This window comes from Hemicordylus capensis, chromosome 17 (assembly GCF_027244095.1).
Source record: "Hemicordylus capensis ecotype Gifberg chromosome 17, rHemCap1.1.pri, whole genome shotgun sequence".
Lineage (NCBI taxonomy): Eukaryota > Metazoa > Chordata > Lepidosauria > Squamata > Cordylidae > Hemicordylus > Hemicordylus capensis.
In genome coordinates, this window is record NC_069673.1 from 8572674 (window position 1) to 8598146 (window position 25473).

Consider the following 25473-nt stretch of genomic DNA (forward strand, 5'->3'; position numbering starts at 1 on the left):
TGAAAGCTGGAAGGGCTGCAGTGAGATCACCTCTTTGTCATTTCCAGGGGTGCAGAGCTTGTCAAAACCCACCATGACCATCCGCCGCCCCCCGATGGTACTGACCACCCCAGCTGGCCCATATACCAAGCTTGGGAACCCCCAGGGTAGACAATACGAGCTAGACAGGAGGAGGAGAGATGATCCGGTGGTAGCAAGCATGAATTGTCCCCTTTGCTAAGCAGGGTCCACCCTGGTTTGCATTTGAATGGGAGACTCCATGTGTGAGCACTGTAAGCTCTTCCCCTCAGGGGATGGGGCCACTCTGGGAAGAGCACCTGCTCGCTTGCACGCAGAAGGTCCCAAGCACCCGCCCTGGCAGCATCTCCAAGATAGGGCAGAGAGAGATTCCTGCCTGCAACCTTGGAGAAGCCGCTGCCAGTCTGTGCACACAATACTGAGCTAGATGGACCAAGGGTCTGACTTGGTATAAGGCAGCTTCCTATGTTCCTATGGCAGAACAATGGTCTGACCTAAGAGAACAGAATCTCATATATTCACTCAACTAGACCTCTTACTGATAGGTGGCACCATCGCTATTCTAGAGTCTGATCAGGCACAAGGGGTCTATTCATGTGGCAGAATATACATCCAGTCTGCTTGCCAGCCACACCAGTGTCCCTAACCACGCAGAAGCTGGCTGACTTAAAGCCACAAACTAGAAGCAAGATAAAGACGCCTCCTGGAAGCATCAACACAGAAAGCAATGGTGTTCTTCCAAAAAGCAACTTCTGTTTTTATCAGCAGCAAGAAGTCCCCGAGAAGAAGCTGTGGTTTCCCAGCACCACTTCCGCAGGGGAAAAAGTTAAGTTTGACGGCACAACCGGGCTGAAGGTACCTTTGCACATGATTAGTATGTATACATCCTGAAAAGTCTACTTAGTCTAGCCATCCAGCTCCCAGCTGCTCCAGATGTGGGGGCCACTCCCTCCCAAGGGTGATAGAGGAAAAGAGAGAGAGAGAGAGAACATGAACCTAATTTCAGTACAACATGAAAGGATCTGGCTTTTAAGAACACATTTCTTTAATTTGAATAACTTTTTATGGAAGGCTAACCACTTTCATAGTGTTATGTAAACTGCTTTGGGAGGTTGGCCTGAAAAGTGGGGATTTATTTATTTAAGGTACTCCAATAAACAACATCTCAGTTCATCCGTGTGCATACACAACATGATGTAAAAAAAGAAAATGTAAGCACTGTGAGAAAAGGGCTATGGAATGCAAGAGGTACCGTCTAACCAGTTTTATATAAAGCTTGAATATAAACACAGTGACCTGCCTCCTACATTTAAGTTTTATAAGGTCATGATCATTGATGCTGCCTCTTCCATTTCATAACCCTTTGGTTCCACTGCTTACTATTTGTTTCTCTATATGTATGTACCTGCCAACTGAAGCTAAGACTTCGTGGATCTGATCACAGAAACATACTGAGTCAGACCATTGGTCCATCTAGCTCAGTATGAACTACCCAGACTGGCAGCAGCTTCTCCAAGGTTGCAGGCAGGAGTCTCTCTCGGCCCCATCTTGGAGATGCTGCCAGGGAGGGAACTTGGAACCTTCCGCTGGCAAGGAGGCAGGTGCTCTTCCCAGAGTGGCCCCATTCCCTATGACATGTAGTCTCCCATTCAAATGCAAACCAGGGTGGACCCTTCTTAGCAAAGGGGACAATTCATGCTTGTTACCACAAGACCAGCTCTCCTCTATCAAGACCATCCATCACATAGACTGCAGTCCATGCAGGTTTATGCTACTGTATATGTGTTAGTTTTTAAGGTGTCACAAGACTCCTGGTTGGTTTTTTGCCACTTCCGGACCACACAGGTGCCCCTCTGGACTCCAAGTCGACAGCATGCTACTGAAATGAGCCACCGGGTCACCAAGATGCCTTTGCTTACGTTTTCAAAATCCTTCATGGTCCTCGCTCTGCTTGGTGAAACCGTCTCTTCCGCCATGTCTGGTAATGCTACAGATTTAGAGAGACAAATACAAGGGATTCAACCTCAAGGGGGAAAAAACAAACAGGTGAATATTTTGGGGACTGGGATGAAATCCTGTTGTGGCCCAGCTCCAGATAGAAGGAGGCTAGACAAGGATGGTACCCCAAATGAAACCAGTGCCCCCCTCCATTTGCTCAGCTTGTGAAGACATCGTTTTTTATTCCATTTGTGGCCCCTTTCAGGCCTATGGTGCACCACCTGCACGGATAATTTATCCCCATCACAGAAGACTATGGATTTGCAGGCAATGTTCCTCATTGGCTCAATTTGGATAGCCCTCTAAAGCAGGCCTGTTCAACTTTGGCCTTCCAGCTGTTTTTGGACTACAACTCCCATAATCCCTAGCCACAATGGCCAACAGCCAGGGATTATGGGAGTTGTAGCCAACATCTGCAGGAGAGCCAAAGTTAAGCAGGCCTGCTCTAAAGCCTGGATCAGGAATGCCCCACCCAGATCATGCATTTCCTCCTCCCCCCTTCCATAAAAAGGTAGTGTGCACATTCTCAGTCCTCCAAACCACCATGTAGGTAGGGGACACTCCAATAGGCTTCTTGGGGTAGTTTTCAGTCCTGAGTGACATGTGCTATCATTGTACCCTGGTTTAGAGCCTCTATGAGAGATCTTAAATGTGTGGCCATCAGCTTCCCTTGGCAACCACAAAGGGATAGCGTAATACATCCCTGTACACAGAAAAGCTCATCAATAAATTACTTGAGAACGAGAAGACCAAGAGGCAGAATGAAAGGGTCAAAGACTTTGGCAGTACTGGAAGTAGCAAATTAGTTGAGAAGATGTTGCATGAAACATGGAACGTACGAATGGTTGACTCAACCCCTGCTTTTCATGAGCCACCCCGAGTCAGAGATTCCTACACTGTGGCCCTCAACAGCCTTCGGGGATGATTTTCAAGGGGTCTCTGAAACCATGGTGATACCAGGAAAAAGCCAGAAGTTGTTCTTGAGTAAGCAGGGACAAACCATGAAATGATATTTCACTCCTCCCGTACTCAAAGACTGCTGATCGAGAGGGATGAAAGGGATGCTAGATGTTTGACAGCTGTGTGCACTCGCCCATTCCACCCCAAACAGCAGGATTCTGACTGATAAATGTTGGAGCCAACAACACAGCTGCATCAGCGTACAGAGACAGCTGAACTTGGAAAAAATAAATCAATGTCTTTCAAGTAGACTGTCATGTGCAGCTGGAAGTCAAGAAAGACACTGAACTAAAAAGAACTTGGAACTTGAAATAGGCGCCTGCAATCCTAGGATGTTGAAGAACGGCTACGCCAAACTGTACCTCAAATGTCAAAATAGTGAGGGAAAGTCCACATCTTTGTCATATTCATGTGGATTTAGCAGAAATGTTCTCCATTAGCTGCTATATGCCCCTGTGCTGCTCAAATTGTGAAAACACTTTTAGAGATGTCAAGCTATCCTGTTCTTTCTAAGGGCCAAGAAAACGCTAGGAAATGCAACATTTGAGAGATTGCTAGCCACAAACTACTACAGAACAGATGGGCCAGCTTCAATGAGCACCATTCAACATCCATTTGTCCAAAAAGGAAAAAGGAAAAAGTCCCACAGCTCACCAGAAAGAAGTGTTTCGTTTCTGGTCGAAAGCCTGTGGTCCTGCACTTCAAAATATTTGGTCCCCGATAATCCTCCAGGAAGGAATGTACAAGTAGGGATGGGCCCGGACCGGTCCGAAGGCCACTGTAAAGGCCTCCAGATCGTCCGGACCAGTCCGGACCTGGGCGGTTCAGTTCAGGTGGAGGGGGTCGCTTTAAGAGGCGGGAGGGTTTACTTACCCCTCCCACCGCTTTCCTGCTCTGGCGCCGTAACTGCAAGAGTAATTGGGGCGGCAGGATACCTCCCTGCCGCCCCTTCCCCGCTGTTACTGTAAAAAAACTCCCAGTAGTCCTTTGCGCCCGCGCACATCGTGCGCACGCTTCACGTCTCTGTGACGTGCATGCGTGCAAAGGACTACTGGGAGTTTTTTTTTACAGTAACAGCGGGGAAGGGGCGGCAGGGAGGTATCCTGCCGCCCCAATTACTCTTGCAATTACGGCGCCACAGCGGGGAAGTGGCGGGAGGGGTAAGTAAACCCTCCCGCCGCTCTTAAAGCTACCCCCCACCCCAGTGCCGGACCGCAGTTGGCGGTTCTGTGCACACCCCTATGTACAAGTACCTCTTTCTGAGCAACCCCTACAGAAGTATTTAACCTGGCTCACCTTCGTTCATGTAAAATGTGAAGTGAAAGAATGTCCATCACTCAAACACTATTTACCCCTAATCATTATCTACTGGGACTCTATAACTGCATACAACTAGCAACTTGGATGCAAAGTTTAAGATGCATATCTCTCCTCCTCCAGCCATCCCACGCCAGGGTTAGCACAGAGACATGGTCAAAGAGGCATTTTCTCCTTACCTCCACCACCTCCCAGACGAATATGAATGTCATCTCCCGAGACATCTTGGAGTCGGGAAATATTGACGCTAGGGAAGAAGCAGGACATGATTCACTAGTGAGAACATGGGAACATAGGAAGTTGCCATATACTGAGTCAGACCATCAGTCCATCTAGCTCGGTTTTGTCTTCACAGACTGGCAGCGGCTTCTCCAAGGTTGCAGGCAGGAATCTCTCTCAGTGCTATACCCCATGCGTACTGTATGCTTTGGTAGTCTGTTGGTTCAAAAAAAAATCTTGTCCTATAAAAATCTTGTCCTATCTTGGAGATGCTGCCAGAGAGGAAACTTGGAACTTAGATACTCTTCCCAGAGCAGCTTCATCCCGAGGGGACTCTCTTCCAGTGCTCACACATCAAGTCTCCCATTCATATGCAACCAGGGCACACCCTGCTTAGCGAAGGGGACAAGTAATGCTTGCTACAAGACCAGCTCTCCTCTGGACATAACAGATGCATTGCTCCAAAACCTTTTTATACCTACAACACATTTGTATCATTTTCCAAATAAGACCACTAAAATGGTGAGATTTAATTCAATTTATTTATTTATTTATTATTAGGCTTTTATTCTGCCTTTCATTAAAGCAACCTCAAGGCGGTTTACAAAACATTTAATATAGATCAGTCACAAATATTAAACTGGAACATAAAATATATGAAAAGTCGTAGTTGAGCACCTGGCTGAAATGTCAGATTATCCATAAGGACATAAGAAAAGCCCTGCCGAATCAGGTCTAAGGCCTATCTAGTCCCGCATCCTGTTTCACACAGTTCCTCTCGGAAGCCGACAGGCAAGAGCTGAGGGCCTTGGCTCAAACTCATTGCAATCCAGCTTCCAGTCCAGCTTTCGGACCAGCAAATTGGCTGGTTGGCAATCTGCACTGAAAGACTGCTAGAGAGAGCATGCTCCTGTTGATTTCCACTGGACTCCTCATGAGTAGCCAATACATTGACCAAGTAAATTTTCCAACCTCTAGAGACGAATTGGATTTTTCCAATCTCTAGAGACGAATTGGATTTTTCCAATCTCTAGAGACCATTTTGATCTGCCTGTTCTAGATGAGCTCACACTTCCCCTAAAGGAACAGGTTCGCAGTCTGGGAGTACTTCTGGATTCACACCTCTCCCTGGTTTCTCAGGCTGAGGCGGTGACCAGGGGTGCTTTCCAGGGATGTGCACGAAGTTTCTTCGGCACCAGCAGGGGTGGTCCTTTAATGGCGGGGGAGGGTGCACTTACCCCTCCTGCCGCATATCCCCCGCCGGAAGAAGCAAGCATGCATGCGCCCGTCTGCCGTGCGGGTGCGCGCGCACTTGCTTCTTCTGGTCACTTCCGGCCGATGACAGAAACGGGGCGGCAGGGAGGAACGCTGCCGCCCCGAGGGGCTTAACAGTGACGGAGCGCCAGCGGGGGATATGCGGCTGGAGGGGTAAGTGCACCCTCCCCCGCCCTTAAAGGACCACCCCCGCCGGTGCCGAAGCACCGAAACGGCCCCTGGAGCCTAAACAATTCGGAGGCCTCCATTATGGCCTCCAAAACATTTCTAGTGCTTTCTATCAGCTCCAGCTGATACGCCAGCTGCGCCTGTTTCTCAAGATCAACAACCTCAAAACAGTGATACATCTGTTGGTAACCTCCAGACTTGACTTCTGCAATGCGCTCTACGTGGGTCTGCCTTTGTACATAGTCCGGAAACTTCAGTTGGTTCAGAACGCAGCAGCCAGGTTGGTCTCTGAGTCATCTCGGAGAGACCACATTACTCCTTTACTGATGGAGTTACACTGGCTGCCAATAGGTTTCCGGGCAAAATACAAAGTGCTAGTTATAGCACTTAGAACAAAGCTCTAGACAGCTTAGGCCCTGGGTATCTAAGAGAGCGTCTTCTTCGTTATGAGCCCCACCGCCCATTGAGGTCATCTGAGGAGGTCCATCTCCAGTTACCGCCAACTCGTTTGTGGCTACACAGAGATGGGCCTTCTCGGTCGCTGCCCCGAGATTGTGGAATGCGCTCCCTGCTGAGATACGATCCTCCCCATCTCTGGCAATTTTCAAAAAACACCTGAAACCCCATCTTTTCGCCCAAGCTTCCTCAGCTTTCTAATATTTTTGGGTTTTAATTTCTGTTTATTTTTAAATTGTTTTAAGTTTTTGTATATGTTTTTAACTGGTTTTATGTTATTGTCAACCGCCCAGAGACGAAAGTTTGGGGCGGTGTACAAATTTGATAAATAAATAAAAATAAATAAGTGGACTGAGAATGGGAAGAATACTCTGCAGGGCATGGATTCCACTTCACTCTTTAGCTAGAAAGTATAAGACGGGGGTGCTAGGGATGTCCTCTGTCCTTCAGGAGCTGTGGCAGAGGCATGGCCTTTTAACATTTTTTGGACACCCCTGGAAAAGGCGGCACAGTTATTTGGGGCAAGGTATCATCTTTATGATAATGCCCAATTCTAGCTCTTTGGGTCCAGGTAAGGCAGGGGAATCCCTGAATTGGGCTTGAGAGTCAACAACAAGCAGGATGACGATGTACCTCTGAATACCAGTTGCTGGAGGATAGGAAAGAGCTCTCACCTTCACGCCCTTTGGGGTGGGGGTGCTTCTAGCCCCCCAAATGGCAGCCTTTGATCCAGCCAGGCTCCTCGTGTGTACTTCTGCTAAAGCCCAAAGTCTAATTTGCTTGTTCCCTCCACCACCTCTTGTGCCTTTAAGTGCCGCTTGATTTGAAGAGCACTAACAGGTGAGGCATGCTTAGCCCCATGCCTGGAAAAGCCTCACCTGCTGGTTTCCTTCGGCAGATCAAGTTGCTCTTAAGAGTTGCCTGGCATGGAGGTAGGCACCAATCGCCAGCTCACTCTCTGCAGACCCAGCTGCTCCCGATGGCTCAAGAGCAGGCAAGACAGTGGAGCTCAGTCAGGGAGCGAGGGGGACCTGGCCAGCTGGCAACCCTAAAGCTACAGGTCTTGGGAAGGCCAGGTGGGAAGGAAGACAGGGCCTGCTAACTGAACAAAGAGATGCTTTTTAAAGAGATGTTTTTCTTCTGTTTTTCTGCAGGGGAGAGCAAGTGTCCTCATCTAACCACAGCACAGCATTCCTCCAGTGCTTGTTGCTTGTGTCCACCTTATTTATTTATTTAGTACATTTATAAACCGTCCCATCCAGAGTACAACAACTTTTTAAAAAGACATAAAACCCACAATTCAAACACAATGCAAAAAACAATATAAAAACAATTCAAAAATGATTAACACCATTTAAAACCAATTAAAATACTTTTTAAAAAACAACACTTTATGCCCAATATATAAGTGTTATTCTTTTTAGGAACAGTAGTAGTTGAAAGGCAGTATATAATATTCATAATAGCAGCTAAAAGGGCTCTTATACTTTTATCAGATGTACAGAAAAGGCAATTTCAACAGATGCAGCTTGAAAATATATGAAGAATACTTTTCAACAAAAGTTCCCAAAGATATAGATAGATACAGATATGGCAGGAGAAAAGAAAAAAAACAGCTCCTGCTAAAACCTCACCTCTGTGCACCTGAATTTTTTTGTTTAAAGAGCCCTGTCTTCTGTGACCAGCCTAACATATACACACACTTGAGAAGGCAGGAACAATATACAAGTCTTGCAAGAGTGTGCTGCAGCAGCTGAAGGGCTTTATTTCATTCGTGTATGTGCTTTACTTAAAATGTCTCTATCCCCCACACCTCCCAGTGTCTGCCATTTATAGATGGAACCTCCACTTTCAAGGGCAGTCCGCCTAGTCAGCTGTTACCGATGGCTTCCATGCATTTGTAAACTGAGCTCATTTATTTACGGTCAACGACCAAATAAACACTACAGCAAAGAGCAACACAGTACAATACAATAACATAAATAAAAATTTAAAAACCAGTTTGCAGACACCTTATTTTACATGCCTCCGAACAAAAGCAAGCAATCCTATGAGTAACTTCTTCATGCCTATCTCCTAAAAAATAAACAATAAAACGTTCCTCAGACCAATCCAAATGTTTCTTTTAATAGGGGGCGATCTGAATGGAACGGGCAATATCAAGAGAAAGGGCAGTTAAACAAAGTATGTATTAATGTTACAACCGCAGCAGCTCCACATGGGCACAACATTCCTCCAAAGGGATCCCTCGAAATCTGCCCTCCAACACAGCTGAAGGGAGGACATTAAAACAGGCCTGAGAGAGGACCCTTCTCAGCCTGGGTGTAGGCAAATGAGTAAGGTACGCAGCTGACCTCGGGTAATTTGAAAAGGTGAGATCATTCTATCTGGAAGCAATCAGGCTAAGGTCACTCTGCTTCTCTCTGTCTCTCACCCTCTGTGTAATGATTTTTTTTAACCTTATCATAATTTAACAAGCGTATATAATGCTCCAAAAGGCCACAATTGTCCAGGATGTCATGTATATTCCTCCTCCAAGTGGAACAGAAATCATCCACCAAAGTTAGTGAACCTAATCCATGCATTTGTATATAGTTCTCTTTTTTCTCCAGCACGGGAGGAATGCTGTGCTGTGGTTAGATAGGGCTGGTTGCTCGACCCCTAGAGAATCACCACTTTAAAAGACACCTCCTTGCACAGTTAGCATAGGAACAGAGGAAGCAGCCTTGTACCGAGTCAGACCACTGGTCCATCAAGCTCAGTATGGTCTACACCAAGCCTGCACAACATAAGGCCCAGGGGCCAGATGTGGCCCGTGGGGACTTTTTTTTACTGGCCTCCCAGGTGTTCTGCAGCATCATAGGAACTGGGAACTGCCTTACAGTGTGCATTTATTTGGAAATAGAGTACTCAGTAAGTGTGCCTATGATTGCAGCCTGGACGTGACAGCAATTTAAGGAAAGGAGGGATGAGAGCATTTATTTCGGGGTTGGCATGCACTCCAGGTGCCCCACTGTCTCAACAGGAACATAGGAAGCTGCCATATACTGAGTCAGACCCTTGGTCCATCCAGCTCAGTATTGTCTACATAGACTGGCAGCGGCTTCTCTAAGGTTGCAGGCAGGAGTCTCTCTCAGCCCTGTCTTGGAGATGCTGCCAGGGAGGGAACTTGGAACCTCCTGCTCTTCCCAGAGTGGCTCCATCTCCTCAGGGGAATCTCTTGCAGTGCTCACACTTCTAGTCTTCCACTGATATGTAACCAGGGCAGACCCTGCTTAGCCAAGGAAACAGGCCATGCTTGCTACCACAAAATGGTAATTTTCCTTGGTTAAAAATTATGGGCCCCTTAATGCGGGGGGGGGGGCAGATCGGCCTGTAACTAAAACTGCTTTCATCCCCAGCACAGCATCCCTCCAGCAGCTGTTGCTAGTGTCTGCCTTGTGTTTCTTTTTTAGACTGTGAGCCCTTTGGGGACAGGGATCCATCTGTAAATATTTTTATTTCTCTACGTAAACCGCTTTGGGAACTTTTGTTGAAAAGGGGGTATATAAATAGTTGTCATATTCAGATGAGGATTTTGATGTAATGATTCATGGGTTGAAAACTGACCTCAGCCCTCACACACCATCATGTGCTTTGTTCTGACCAACTGAGACATTTAAGTTGTGCACCCCCCAACCCCACCCCAAGTCTACACAGTCCAGCAGCAACTTTTCCAAGATTGCAGGTAGAAATCTCTCTCAGGCCTATCTTGGAGATGCTGCCAGGGAGGGAACTTGGAACCTTCTGCACAGGAGAGGAAAGGAGAGCTGGTCTTGTGGTAGCAAGCATGACTTGTCCCCTTAACTAAGCAGGGTCCGCCCTGGTTGCATATATAAGGGAGACTTGATGTGTGGGCATGGCAAGATATCCCACTTAAAAGGATGGAGCCACTCTGGGAAGAGCATCTGCACGGTTCCAAGTTCCCTCCCTGGCAGCATCTCCAAGATAGGGCTGAGAGAGACTCCTGCCTGCAACCTTGGAGAAGCCGCTGCCAGGCAGTGAAGACAATACTGAGCTAGATGGACCAAGGATCTGACTCAGTATATATATGGCAGCTGCCTATGTTCCTATGCCTACCTGCACCAGGCAGGTGCTCTTCCCAGAGCGGCCCCATCCAGGGGCTTCAATGTAGCCTCCCCTTCAAATGCAAACCAGGGTGGACCCTTGCTTAACAAAAGCGGGGACCATTCATGCTTGCAACCAGCTCTCCTCTCATCCCCCTGAGCAGCAGGGCGATGCTCAGTTAGCAGGGGACACATCCAGCACCACCACCACCTGACCAGCAGAGGCAGAGCCTCCTGCTGCAGGGGCAGTCTACCTGGCCCTGGCCCACACACTGGGGGGGGTGATGGGAGCTGGAGCTGAATCCCTCCTTCCCCCTCACCCCACCCGCCCACAGCGGGGCTGGCCGACCCGTGTCGCCTACGCCCCGAGCGTGTGTGCTCATAAATCGCCCCCAGCCACCCGAGAAAGCCGCCTAAGCGCCAGGTGTTCTCCTCGAACCCGGGTCCCCCCGGAGTCGGCTGGACTTCAACTCCCAGGATGCCCCGCCACAGCAGCCCGCGGCTGAGGATTGTGGGAGATGCAGTCCAACCACCTCCCCCTCCTCCTCCCTTACCCCCCTCCCCTCTTTGTTTAACCCGAAGGGCTTAAGCCCCGCCTCCTAACGGTCCCAACGGCTTTTAACGGTCGGTCCCCGCCTGTACCTGCCGTCCAGTTGCAAGGGTAAGGTGGGGTCTTCCCCCGGCAGCGAGTCCATAGCTGGGACGTCGGGAAGGGGAGCGGGCGGGCGGCTCCTCAGGCGGCGACACGCGCTGTTATGGTCCCCCGAGTGCGGCGGCGGCCGGGCTGGAATTCAAACGGCGGCTGCTGCCTCTGGCGGGCGCCATCTTGGTGAAGCCACCGAGGCTGTCCTGGCAAGGGCGGCCCAGGTTAAGCCACGGGCGCGCCGCCCTCTTTCCGGAGGGCCGCGGCCGCTGAGGGCGTACCGAGCGCCATCTTGGCTAAGGGAAGGATGTGGCACCGTGGCTGGTACGGGGGGGGGTTAGAAAGAGCCTTGTTTCAGGCCGGGCGCGCCTGCGCAGAGCGGAAGGGCAAGCTGGAGGGGACCATTTTCGTTCTCAGGAGAGGGGGAGACGTGGAAGAGTCCTTTTTTTTTTGCTCAGAAGAGAGGGCTGGGCCAAGCTTTCAAGTGAACAGTGGGGGTCAGGGTCGGGAAAAGCAATCATAGGAGAGCGCCTTTCCCTGCCTACGGTAGCTAGTTACACTCTAAATGTGTCATTAAAATTAGTAGTTTAATGCAAAAGGGAAACAATGCCATCCTTAATATATGCATGGTAACACACAAAAGCAGGCTGTATGGCTGCCACTTTATTTCATTGAGGATATATAGTGTAGGAACTGAAGATTGCAATAGAATCTGTAAGCTTAGAGGCTCTCGTTTTTCATTTTGCTGGTCTGGTTTGTTTATAGAAAGTATTCAAAGCAGTATACAATTCATTCAAGACAAAATTAAAACAGTCACCCCGCTGATCAACAAAAGCATGATGGTAAGAAAACAGCGAGATAATATTCCAAACATGTTTCATTTTGTTCAGTCTTAAGAACCCATAAAGGCAGGAAGAGAGGTGGTCTACCAGCTATCCAGAGGGAGGACGTTCCCCTGTGGAGAGAACCCACCACTGAAAAGGCACTGCCTTTCACCATCCATATATAGAATTATATCATTTTAAAGTTGGAAGGGATCTCTTAGGTCTTCTAGCCCAACCAGTGTTCCCTCAAACAGGGATTCCCAGAAGTTGGTTACAGCTCCCAGAATCCCCAGCTGCAGTGGCTTTTGCCTGGGGACTATGGGAGTTGTAGTCAACATCTCAGAATCAGAGAGAACACTGAGCCCAACCCCGCTGTTCAGTGCAAAAAGAGCGGGGGAACGGCCTCAATGTGAAGCAGTTAAAGACTTGCCTTTCTCCAATCAGATTAGCATTGTTTAGGCCTTATTTTAATTAGTTGTACATTTCAGGAGATTAAGCCGCACTAAATCCTGCTGCTAGCAAATTGTTATTGGCAAGATTCCAACAATGCAAAGCATCCGGGCAGTAGCAGTGCTGTTTTTTAAATAGCCGCCTGGCCACTAGACCAGCATCTGTTAGGGGGATGAAATGGGAACTTTCAGGATTTATACCTTTCCGCTATAGAAGCGTGCTTGTAGGATTAGGATTAATTCTGTGTTTCCAGGCACTGGATCCAAGTGTGAACACACAAGCAGATGTTATCTGGAAGTGCGGAAAATCTGAAACTGGAGTGGAGACGATCTTTGAATGATCCAAGTACCGGACTTTTAATGAAAGGCACTGATCGGCTCACAGCAATGCTGATTCTAATGTTACACACACCCCACCTCTGAGTGGGGAGAAAAACCTAGGGCAGTGTTGGGGGAGGAGTATTTTCCTTTGGATGGGGAGCACGGGATACCCTAAATTTGGAATATTTGCTTTATTTACCAGCATCCAAGCAGAGAATAAGACTAGAGGCAGGCAGCAATAGCAAACTCACAGGAAATAGTATGTCCATCCCCCACAAAGCTGCAGCCCCAATTTAAATGTACTCCAGCTAGAAACTGGTCTCTACCTATTTTCTGTCCAAAGCTGCAAACACACACACACACACACACACACACACTCACTCACTCACTCACTCACTCACTCTCACACACCTACCTTCCCCTGAAAGGATTAACCCTTCAGACTCTGATAGGTATGTCTCATTCCAAAGACTGCAGAGAAATGTTCAGCTATCAAGAGGCCATCATCTGCCATTAGCTCCCATTGGTGACACATCAACTATCCATACTGAACTATTAGCAGCAATCAGCCTAACAGAAGATGTTCTTTTCTGCAGCCTTAACCAAAGGAGTGGAGCTCCACTGGTACACAGGGGCAGCAGCCCTGGCAGGAGACAAACCATGAAGAAACAGGGACCTAAAAAACCCCAGGCAAGACATGGAAGGGCAGAGGCAGGGGATGCAAAGGTTGGGGACCTGGAAGAGAAAGCCCAGAGAGAGGGAGCCTAGGCCCTTCAAGGACAGATGGCCTCACTACAGCGGCGAGACAGAGACCCACACCTCTGAACACATGGAGGGTGGGCCTCCATTTGGGATAGGGAGGGTGAGGTCTAGCATAGGTGCAGAAAACTGGCTTCCAGGGCTGCAAAGGTGGCGGGGGATCAATCCAGCAGCTGAATTCTCCCCGCTCCCCAAGTATGTTCCTATATAGTAGACCACTGACACCAAATCCTGCATTTTGGGATTCTCTCTTGCAGCAGCAACCGTAACCTTCAGCTACAGAGCAGCCCCCTTTTCGATCCCAAGGACACCCCAGTCCCTTCCTTTTATTAAAACAGACACAGCAGCCAAAGCACAGTAGATACAAATTATATACATTTATTTTAATTCGTTTTAAATAACATTCTTCCGTATAAATTCCAACATATATTCTGATCATACGCTTTCCCATTCTTCAAATAAATGCATTTCATAAGCTCAAACGTATGCCTGGGACATGAGGTGTCAAATGTAACGGATGGACCCCTGCTTGCAACTTGTGTCGTCAAGCTGTGACCCCAAATTTCTGTTAGGTAAATCAAGAGCCATAAATAGCAGTGCTTTTCAGAAGTTTAGAATCCTTTGACTTTAGAACACTGCATTCAACAAATATCTCACCTTCAGTCTTAGGTTCTGTATCTCTCTTTTTAATTTCAATCCTCTGTCACAAATTATCTCTCTTGTGTGTGTAAGATTTGGAATCAAGATGCAGAATAAGTTGAGCTTGGACCATGCGGCTGGGATGCTTAAATCGCTGTACCTGCTTCATAAATTCAGCATATTATTTTGTCCGGTCGAATGCAGGGCCTATTTCCCCGATACGATTCATGCTGTCTCTCTACAGTTAAACATCGTGCAATTATTTCTAGCAGTGGTAGTTTGTTAGATTGCAGTGCCTAAGAAACACGCTGCCCAGCTGCTTAAATTTGGGTGCAAGCATTTTGTCGTGTGGCTACTGAATAGCGTTGTCAACTCACAACCACAGTGGCCCATTCCTTGAGGTTGTAAAGTAACTGCAACAGTTCTTTGAAGAATACTTTTGTGGAGGCAAAACTCACCACTGGATGGAGAATCCTGTCGCTGTGTTGTGATTGTGCTTGCTGTCATTCAGACCGTGGGGCTCAAAATCCCCACTGAGGTGGTTTAAGATCATAGCCCAAGCAAGACACAATCACTAAGCATAAGCTGTTGACTCCCGTGGCGACCCTGCCTTCTTGGACTTCAGCCTTCTCCATGCACACATGGCAAATACATCGATTCCTTGCAGTATCTCCCCAGCAGTATCCCTTAAGGACACATCTCTACTACCCGCCCAAATGGTTTAGCATCTCATGGCTTCCCCCAAGGAACTCTTGAGATTCGTAGTTTGGAGGAGGGTGCAGAGAATTGTCCTTTAGACACACCAGAGAACTACAGTACTCTTTCTGCATTCCAGACTGTCATCTTCTAAACACCTATGCAGGCTGCAGAAGAGGCCACTGTTCAGTGAACCCAACATATAAGAAGTAGAGCTATCAACCAGCTGAATAAATCATACCATTAAAGAGTTTTAGAAAATTGGCATAGAAGTGAAAACAAATAACTCTGGAGAAAACACACAGGCTTGCCTTATCCGTCAGTGATGCACCTGTATATTGAGCATTTTACCCCCTTTTTCTCTCGCACAAAGCAGGGAACCCTTTGGAGATTGTCCTTGCCATTCAAAGTTTTCAGACATATTTAAATGGGGGCGGGCTTTAAAAATGCTGGCATTTGTTGGTGAGTTTGGGGGTTCCCCCCCCCCGGGCATTTCATTATTTATTCATATTTATGTAAACCACTCTGGGAACTTTTGTTGAAAAGCGGTATAGAATTATTCGTCATATCGTATGTTTTAGCCAAGTGGTTTCAAAAGAGTGCTTCTAAGGATCCTAAAGTTCCTACCAGCGATTCCTTAGGGAGAGGGCCACTAACGACTAAGGGCTTAGGCTAAGCCTTAGGGGCAGGGACATGTCCACTTCTTCATAAAGCACCATGGACACGGATGTTGCTGTATAAATGAATGTGCAATAATAATAATAATGAGCATCAAGAAGCATCCCTGAACAGCAAAGGAGAGAGAAACAGCTTAGTTCTTAACAGGAAGGGGACGGGTTACACAGCCCCTGCTCACTGGGGAAAGAGGCATCTTTTCAAGTGATGCTTCTCTTGTATTTGCTGGCAGGGGCTTGTTGTCCTATCCCACTCCGCCACACAGCACCCCTTCAGTCTTTCCCAAACGTCCAGGGATGGTTCACTTCACTTTGCTCTACAGGAGGCAGAACCCAGACCGTTGAAGGGCTCTAAAGGCAAGATCCAGAACCTTCCACTGGAACCTGAATGTAAACAGCTAACAAGAATAGCCACGCTAGGACTAGTGTCCCCTTTGCTGCAACGTTTTCCTGGGCATTTGGATGACTTCTATTTGAAGTATTTACTGTCCAGTCTTGATGACAAACTAATTAGCAAAATGGCAAGGTACTGTTATATCATTTGCAACATCCGCTTAGGTTTTCAATAATGTTCTGCTTTCTTTTTTCTGTGATTCCTGTTTTATGATTGTAATGGAGGGTGCTCTGCTCCCTTTGGCTTTCAGTAAGATCTATCTGGAGTTCACCACAACTGTCTTAATTTTAACCTGTCAGTATTGTGTTACAATCTGTCTGTTTTATTATGCTGAGTTTTTGGGGTGTTTTTGTAAGTATGTATGTTTTATCTAAGTACTGGTCTATGACCGCAATAAAGGACTGACTGACTGACGGGACGAACATATTTTCTCTGTACTGGAATCAGAGGGGCCGCAGCATTCTGTACTAATTCCCAGATGCTTTTCAAGAGCAATCCAATGCAAGAACCCTTTACAGTAATCCAGTGGAGATTATTGGTGCATTAAGAATGAAAACATCCCTCCCTTTCCCCAAAAATCATTGTACTATTTCGAAACAGATTATTTTGAGCATGAATCAGAGTGAATGCGATAGTCCCCTCACTTATTAACTCTTCCCAGAATCCCTTTCAGGGAAGCCATGACAGTTAAACCAGTTTCACATTTGTGACAGAGTCGTATCCTTATCAAAAGGCATCTCAGCTTTGGCAATTTCACTTTCCAAGTCCTGGGAGATCGGGGCTGGTTGGGAGAAGCCAGCTACAACTTTGCAAAGCCATCGAGGAAAAAGGTGAAGCAAGTTTAAAAATGGCAAGTGAATATGGAACGTCTGTGTCCCCCATGAGGAATGCGCAAGACACTCTGTTCTCTGGTTTGGTGCTTTGAAACGGGGAAGAAAGTGCTAGGAATGGGAATGCAACATTTATTGGCACAAATTTTTTTTCCTGGGGGGGGAGGGGGCTAAAATATTGAATACACTCCTGCAAACCCCTATGCTGAGTAGTTATTATTTACTATGATTTCTTCCATAGTCGATTCATCTTGGCTCTTCTCACCCTGGCCAGGTAATGAGTGACTGTGTTCTGACTCAATTGCCTTTCCTTCATCTAATCCGCTGCCTGTCCTGTGGGCTACCAGGCTAGGGGAACAGGACCTGAGCAGTTTCAGGATAGGGGAGCCTGGATCAACAGTAGTGGTGGTCCGGCAGCAGGACCAAAGGAAGCAGGAGCAGGGTATCCATCAAGAGGCCTGCATCGGCAGGAACTAGGTGTGCCAAGCTATCCACAAGTACTTGTTGCACCAACAATTGGGGATGGGGCCCAGTTGAGCTCAACTGCTCAAACTAGTAGAGCACCTGCTTTGCATGCAGAAGGTCCCAGGTTCCATCCCTGGCAGCCTCTCCAGATAGGTTTGGGAAAGACTCCTGCCTGCAACCTTGGAGAAGCCACTGCCAGTCTGTGGAGACAATCCTGAGCTGGATAGACCGAGGGGGTCTGACTCGCTCTAAGGCAGCTTCCTATGGTCCAACCGCCAGGCGATGACTGAGCCGTTTTGAAGTGGACTCTGCTGCTCTGTCACTTTCTGGAGCCCCAACAAGGCCTGGATCCATGTGGGTGTCGCAGCCGGCCTCCTCCTGAACAAGGCTGATCCAAGGGAGGCCCCAGCCTGCCAAATCAATACTGCCTCTTAAACTCCCGGCTTCAGTACAGGCCCATAGTCCCTTCTGCTCAAAGCTCTGGAGGGGATGGTGGAGGTCCAGTAGGGAGTATGGGGTCCTCCAATACTCCAGCCTCCCCAACCATGGCACATTCAGTAGCAACCTCAGGCCATCCCTCAGTAGGTTCTGCCTCCCCTAGCTTCCTCTCTGCGCTGAGGCCAGCCGTGGGGTCCTCCTTGGAGGTGTCCAGGCACAGGCCAATCCTGGACCATCTAATTCGTAATGATGCCCAAAGGCCTCAACTTCTCTCTTCTGCCGAATTTAAGCCCAGTAATTATTATGATGCCCAGAATGCTCACTGCCATTGGGTAGCCTGCCACACAGTCCATCCTGTCTCCCCCGGCATTTTGCTTTGTCCTACATGAAGAGCTTTTGACACCTTTCTCCCCCATTCACTTCCTAGGAAAGTGGCTTTCTGCATTCTATGTAGATGGCCTTTCCTCTCAGGATCCTCCACTGAAATGCTGACTGGCTCTGCTGCCTGGCGGAGGTGTGGTTACCCAAGCTCTAGGATCCCTTTCATCCATGATTGCTAGCCCCAGGAGGAAGGCAGTCAAGTGCAGCGTCGAAGAAAAACACCACTCCAGTTTATTAACCGTACACACCGGTACCAGACTTCTCCTTGCTTTGGTTCCTAGGACAGGAGGAGCTCTGCAGCCCTGGAAGACATCAGCCTCCAGGCAGCTGCTCAACAGGCTAAGCAACTCAACATCTGATGACCTGCCCAAAGAGGCTTCATCTGCTTCTCACACAATTCCTAGGCTTGCTTCGTAGTATTCCCAGAAACGTACCTGCAGCTTTCGAAAGCATTAACTAAGGACTGGCCAAGCATCACAACCCAGTTGCCAAGAATTCACAGGTGCCTCAAGGACAGACTCATTCATGGGTTGGGGTCAGAACAGAAGAAGACCACAGAGATTCAGACGAGCCAGGGGAATATTCAACTTAAGACAAGTGTCATCCATACGATCAGGAGAGGAGCAATCAGCAACAAACCTTTGAAGACCCAGCTTCAGCCATTTTGCCAATTACACTTAACAGCACTTTAAACAATACTCGCTTTCATTGGTTTGGGGTTTTTTTTTGTTTTGTTTTTACAACGCCCTGAACCACTGTACAGATAGAATCTAAAGGATAAAATATGACTTGTGATATTTTTGTACAAATAATTACAGATACAGTGCCAAGGAATCTTTGTTACATTCTGTATACACACCGCTTCCACTGCAGCTAGGAGACTCACGGTGAGAGACGCTTCTCCGAAGGCTCAGTCTTATCCCCTTATGAGAGTCCACGTTCAATAAAGCTAACAAAATAAACGGATTCCTGTATTTTAAATAGCATCATCAACTTAGAACGGAGGTCTCCAGAAGAGAGGATGGATAACCATTTCTCCACCCCGCCCCACCAAAAAAAGAAGGAAAAGGATTGACTTATTTCCTGTTCGCCCAACATCCATGGAGAACTGAATGGCAAATTGGCTTCCATCAGCCTTTAGCCATCCCATGAAATGAACATGACTCCTAGTTTTTGCTTTAAATAGTAAAACTCTACCTTGGCAAAGTCTTTTCCTCTAAAGTTCACCATATCACTGGCGACTTTTCCAAAAACCAAGCTCCAGAGTCAACATAGCTTTCGGTTAATGGGGAAGATGACTGCTTGGTATGCCTCCATCCTTTCAATACAAAAATATATTCCAGAGCAACACCAATTTTCTGTCTTTGTTTTTAAAATACAACTTCCTCTCCATAGTGGCATCCATGGATTTGGGTGGGAAATGATGAAGTGAGTACCATCTGTCCCTTTACCTGAAACTCCTCTGCTGTCTCTCACGCCAGACACTTGCTTTCTGTTGACCAGAAAGGTTTTCTACGGCCCATGCAGGAAAAGTATGTGTTTGCTTGGAACATGGGCGCCATCGCCTGGTGCTTCTCCCAACAAGCACTGCATTCCTTTGCTGTGCATAGGGCCAACGGATGCACTGTGTTGCGCACAACACTGGCTCCAGCATGCTTGATTTCTCCCTCCTAAAACAGCAGGACCAGGACAGGCCAACCCAGATTGGGACTACACCATGGTGGAGGGAGATTCAACCCTTGCCTCCTCCACGGACCTAATCCAGGTCTCTCCCCTCCCTCCCTCCCACTCACACCGCAGTTGCCGTTTGCTCTGGAACAGAACCTGTTGCTGACAGCTTCCGGCCTGAGACAAAGAGCACTTATGGGGGGACAGGATTCGAGCCATGGCAGGGCAAAGACTTAACCTTCCCCTATGTTGCAGTCCAAATCTAGGTTGCAGCCCACTCTACTGGCTACTGTCTAGGGAAGGGAAACCGGCACATCAGGCCAATGGCACAGACATAAACATGCAACATGGCCCTAAGAGACGTTGAAGTACACGCAACAAGCTCGTGTTGTTCTCAAGCTTTGTAGTTATGCATGGGGGTTGCCAACGCCAGCTGGCCATTGGGCGCCACCTCATTCCCATCATCCTCCAGCAAGCCCGAGACATCGGCATTGGGGATGCTGTCATGGTAGCTGCTGAAGCTGATGTTGTCCTCCTTGAGCTCGATGGTCCAGAAGGGGGCGTTCAGTTTCCGGTTCTGGTACTCACGGTACATGTAGACGGCCCCCACAAAGCCCATCAGCAGGACCACCAGGATGATGATGACCGTCAGGATGATGATATTGAACTGAGTCCACGAGACGTCGGCTAAAGTGGAGGTGCTATTGTCGGAGGGGCTGACTGAGAACGGCGTCTGTACGGTCGTTTGCGTGCTGTTGGCAGCTGCCGTTGGGAGAGAGGTTGGCTTGCTGGGTTTTGTCGCTGAAGGGGTGAGCCCTCTGCTTCCTGGATCAGGAACATATTCTACAAAGTTTAAAATATATACACACACACAAGCAGGCAACATGAGTTCAGTCCAATATACTGAAGAGATCACAGATCTATCGGACATGTTACATGGGGCTGCCCTGAAAGACTGTTCAGATGCTTCAGCTACTGCAAAGGAATATTGTATATAGAATCATAGAATTTAACCACTGGAAAGATCTTCTCATCTAACCCCCTGCACAACGTGGAAAATATTTACTTATGGGTGATGTTATTTATTAAAAATCAACAGACACAACCAACTCCCAGAGAAAGAGAGGGGAGCTGCACATGAACCAAAGGCCAGAATAAAAGAGGGCAGTCTCTACCAACAGACTGAGGGTGAGGGAGCCATGCAGTTCTCATCAGATCAAGTTCCACAGCCTGGGGGCAACCACCGAGAAGGTCCCGTCCAACAGACTGGACCAGTGAGCTTCGGCAGGTGTCGGCAGACGGAACCATGCAATTATAGCAGTTGCATGGTCTGGCTCCAGGCTCAGTTCAAGCTGTGCTAAGCATCGCCTGGGCCCCGCATGTCTCAGAGAGCACATCTCCCTGGATCAACCCCGCTGCCACCTTTGGTCTTTAGCCAAGCGCTGCTTGATTTAACAGCTCCATTTGAGGCGAGAACTGTCATGGCCAGAAGCAGGGCCTTTGATATCAGCAGATCCAAAGCTGCTGAATGCTCACCACCCGCTCCCTGTCCCCGACTGACTCTTAGCCACAGAAAAGCCAGCAAAACTGGGGAAAGAGGGCTTTCCGTTTGCTTGCAGGGAAGCCAGAGAGCAACAAGCTGGCTGGAGGTCTCTCCAGGCCACTCCCCTCTCTACCTCTAAGGGCTCCTGAAATTCCACTAGGAAGCACACAGACTTCTACAGAACGAACCTCCAACTATTTGTCTCCTTCTAGTACTGCTGCCAGGTTAATAACAACCCTGAGACACAGCGAAGATCCACTGAGGGGCTGCAGCTCAGCGGTTGAACACCTGCTTTCCATACATTAGGTTTCATCCCTGGCATCTCCCTGTAGGGCTGGGAAAGTCTGGCTGGGCTCACCTAGGTTCTGACTGGGAGGAGACCCAACTGGAGGAGGAGGAGACCCCCCCAATCTCGGTGTCAGCCCCCCAGAGCCTTTACAACTAGACCAGCCAACTAGGACGCCATTTTCTCTCCTGACATAGTGAAGGTACTTGAGAAGCAATAACTACAAGTCCTCAGGAAACAAGGAGAATATGAGTTCCAGGAGGGAAATGGATACTGGGCATGATCGTGTTTGTCTGCAATAAGCTGGGAGTAGAAAAGCCACTGGTGAAGACTGCCTCGTCGGAACACATTGGGTGGATACCAGCTATGGATTCTGTCTTCCAAACAGAAGAGTCTCGCAATGAATGTGACTGAGAGATTCTATACTGCAACCCTGGAGAGAACATACTGCAAGCATTTGTTGTATAGAACTGTCCAAGTTGACCATTGTATAAAGTTGTTTACTCTGCAAAATGGATTTTTAAGAAACACTTTCTTCTCTGTATGTACCATTGAGTCTGGATCTTTGTTGTGATTGTGATTTGTTCTGCTGGAGCCACCAGAGCCACAGCCGCCCCTTGGAAGAGCTCGGGAGCGCTGCTGGCCCAATGCCCTCGAACCCCCTCTGTTGCTCCCGGGAGCCAAGGCGACACTGCACCAGGGAGTGCTTGCCTGGCTGCTCGGGGCCTCCCTTGGGAGCAAGGGAGGCCAGCTCAGGTGCCTCCTCCAAAGTAGTGCTACTCGGAGGGTCCAGGAAGGGGCAGGGCTCTCTCAGCGGGCAGCAGCCATTATGCTGGCTCAACCACTCCTTTTTAGAACTTGTGCCTCTAAACCTGCCCTGCGTGAGCTGAGTCTGGACAAAGACCCATCTCTGAGGCCCTAGAGCAGGAGCTCCCCGCCGGTGGCACTCCGGATGTGGCTGAACTACAACTCCCATCATGCCCAGCCACAATATATGTCCCCACAGGTTGGTGAACCCTTGCTCGAGAGAACTGCTGTCAGTATTTATTTATTTATCGATCGAACTTCTGTACCGCCCAAAACTTTCGTCTCTGGGCGGTTAACATAAAAAATTTAAAACACACAAAACATTAAAACGATTCGACAATTTAAAATCAACCATAAAATTAAAACGAACCATTTTTTAAAAGCTGGGAAAGCTTGGGTGAAAAGATGGGTTTTAAGATTTTATTTTATTTTTAATTGCCAGAGATGGGGAGGATTGTATCTCAACAGGGAGCACATTCCACAATCTCAGGGCAGTAACCGGGAAGGCCTGTCTCTGTGTAGCCACCAGACAAGTTGGCAGTAACTGGAGACGGACCTCCGCAGATGACCTCAATGGGTGGTGGGGCTCGTAGTGAAGAAGATGCTCTCAGATACCCAGGGCCTAAGCTGTTTAGGGCTTTATAAGTTATAACTAGCACTTGGCAGCGTTATATGTTCATCTATGGGAATGAGGTTGCAACTCAGTATTAGAGCATCTGCTTGCATGAAGAAGGCCCCGGGTTCAATCCATGGCATTTCCAGGTTGGACTAGGAACCCCCGGCCAGGGAAACACTGGGGAGCCTCTTGCAGTGGAGACCACCCTGAGCTAGATGGGCCAATGATTCGACTCAACACAAGGCAGCTTCGTGTATTCAGCACTCAACGGAGGGGACGCGATTACCTGGCTTGGTGCAGTTCCCGCCTTCCGACTGCCTGGCATAACCTTCCTGGCACCTTTCGCAACGGGGGCCAGCCGTGTGGTAGAGGCAACCGAGGCACTCGCCTGTGTCGGGCTTGCAGACCTGGGGCGACTTCGCTGGGTCAACGTTGCCGTTGCACTGACATTTGACACAGATGCTGTCAGAACTGTAGTAGCCGTCACTGCATTGGGCGCAATCAATGCCAGTGTAGCCAGGCTTACACTGGTCACAAGTTGGTGTGCGGTGACCAGGCTCTAGAAGTGGAGAAAGAATAGACCATTGTCTAATTCCATTGCCAACCTTTAACATACTGACACTATGTTTTTTTTAATTATTTTAAATATGGATGCCTTGCCCCTCCAGTATAATACTGCTTGGGGCAGTCCCCAACAGTGAAACGGTAAAGGTCATATAAAATTTAATACAATAAAAGCAACACAGTGTAGAATAAAAGCACAAACCCAATTATAGTTACACACATCTAAAAGCCTCTATGAACAAGTAGGCTTTTAAGATCTTCTTTAAAAACTCTAAGGGAGTGAGCATGGCGAAGCTCTTCTGGAAAGGCACAGCAGAGCAGAGGGGCCACATTCGAAAAGGCCCTGTCTCTTGTCTCCTCCAACCGAATCTCAATCGGCGTTGATCTGCTGTGTTAAGCTCAATGTGCATCCAGTGCACTGCCATGCCCTGAAGGTCAGCCCAAGTGGCCAATTTCTAGGGCTGAAGTTCCAAGAGCGGCCAATGAGGATAACCAGAGCAGGCAGCAGGCCCAAACAAGAGAGCATCCACTCACAGCATATACTTTTAGAAAACCATCTTACTTATCCGACAGTTGCCTGTAGAAGACTTGGTAGAGCATGGGCAAAGGACGCACTCGTGACGTGAGCCATTCCAGTAGTGATGCTCTCTGCATCGTTCACAATAAGGGCCTTCCGTGTTGCCTTGGCAGTCCAGACAAGTGCCTACCAAACAAAAGGAGGGACACAAATGCGTACGCTGCTCAATGAGAATACAGAGGCATTTGACAATGCTTGGCCTTCATGATAAGACACAACTAGATTTGTTAGTGACTTAGTGCTGCACTTTACACCCACTCAGTCAGAACTTTGTTCCATCTAGCCCAGCAGGGCTGCAGAAACCCACTAGTCTACTAGTCTGTGACGAGTGAAAAATGATACCTGACGAGTGAAACCAGTCCCAATGAGCAATGTACCAACATAGCTTGACGAGTAAGATATTTTGTCTGGCTGGGCCAAAATTTCTTCACCCCCAGTATGGTCTACTTTGGCTGTCAGTGGCTCTCCAAAGCCTCAACCTAAGGTCCTTCCCAACTCTCCGGCCTGAACTCCCTTTTTAATCAGAGAGGCCAGGGATGAACTGCAGTCTTTTGATACCTCTGCCTCCGAGCTTGGGCCCACTGCCAATGATGCTGTTTCAAACCATTCCTAGACCATAAGATGCATCCCCTGTTTGCTAATGGGGTTATTTCTCTCTCTTAAAGATGCACTTCCCAATGGGAAACACAACCCAAGATGGGCGCCAATGGGTACTTGTACATATAGGGGATGGGGATGAGGTCCCAGCTCAGTGGGAGAGCATCTGCTTTGCACACAGGTCCCAGGTTCACTCCCTGGCAGCATCTCTAGGTAGGGCTGGGAGAGACTCCTCCTTGAAACCACGGGGAGCCACTGCCAGTCGGCGTAGACAAGACTGAGCTGGATGGACCGACTCCATAGAAGGCAGCTTCCTATACAGGCACCACTTGCTCAAGCATGGATTTCGACACATGTGCCCAATGAGGATTTGTTTCTACATAGGGAATCAAGCCACTCTATGCATCTACGAGGCCAGAGAAGCAGAAATATCCTCAGGAATGAAGGGAGAGTTTGGATTGTGGCACATGCCGAACGACATGCCATTTGTGTTCCCAAAGGCAGCCACTAGAGGGCACCCAGCCCACATCTGTTACAACAATGATGTTCTAATGCTTTTATTAACAAATAATATCTGTTTTCCCTTGCCATTCCCTCCCCCCCCCGCACTTTTTTTTTAAAGAACCCATTTCCCTCTGTGACATGTTGGAAGAGATGCAATAGGATATGCTGCCTGTGCATTACCCTTGAGAAGCCTCCGGGCTTCCAAGCAACCTTGCAGATTACCTCTTGAGTCCCAGGAGGATAGGGACAGGGCTAGGGTCTGGTTTCAGCGTAGGCAGACA

The 25473-nt window shown here is 48.2% G+C and overlaps 2 protein-coding genes across 5 annotated transcripts in view; both read right to left on the reverse strand.

The window, feature by feature from the left end:
* The window catches only part of CDK5RAP2 (CDK5 regulatory subunit associated protein 2), a 130604-nt gene extending 119143 nt beyond the window's left edge, over positions 1-11461 (reverse strand). For 3 of the 4 annotated variants that reach the window (XM_053282557.1, XM_053282556.1, XM_053282554.1), the window contains exons 1-3: positions 11160-11461; positions 4473-4540; positions 1938-2005 (exon numbers count right to left, since the gene is read on the reverse strand). In XM_053282557.1, the coding sequence (XP_053138532.1) occupies positions 1938-2005; positions 4473-4540; positions 11160-11212 (189 nt within the window). In that variant the 5' untranslated portion in view covers positions 11213-11461. The remainder of the gene's footprint in view (positions 1-1937; positions 2006-4472; positions 4541-11159) is intronic. The other variant, XM_053282555.1, reaches the window with a different exon arrangement.
* A 2409-nt stretch (positions 11462-13870) lies between these two features.
* Positions 13871-25473, reverse strand: part of MEGF9 (multiple EGF like domains 9) — a 77224-nt gene continuing 65621 nt past the window's right edge. Inside the window, exons 4-6 of the mRNA XM_053282558.1 lie at positions 24077-24217; positions 23237-23509; positions 13871-20541 (exon numbers count right to left, since the gene is read on the reverse strand). Coding sequence (XP_053138533.1) covers positions 20093-20541; positions 23237-23509; positions 24077-24217 — 863 coding nt within the window. The 3' untranslated portion in view covers positions 13871-20092. The remainder of the gene's footprint in view (positions 20542-23236; positions 23510-24076; positions 24218-25473) is intronic.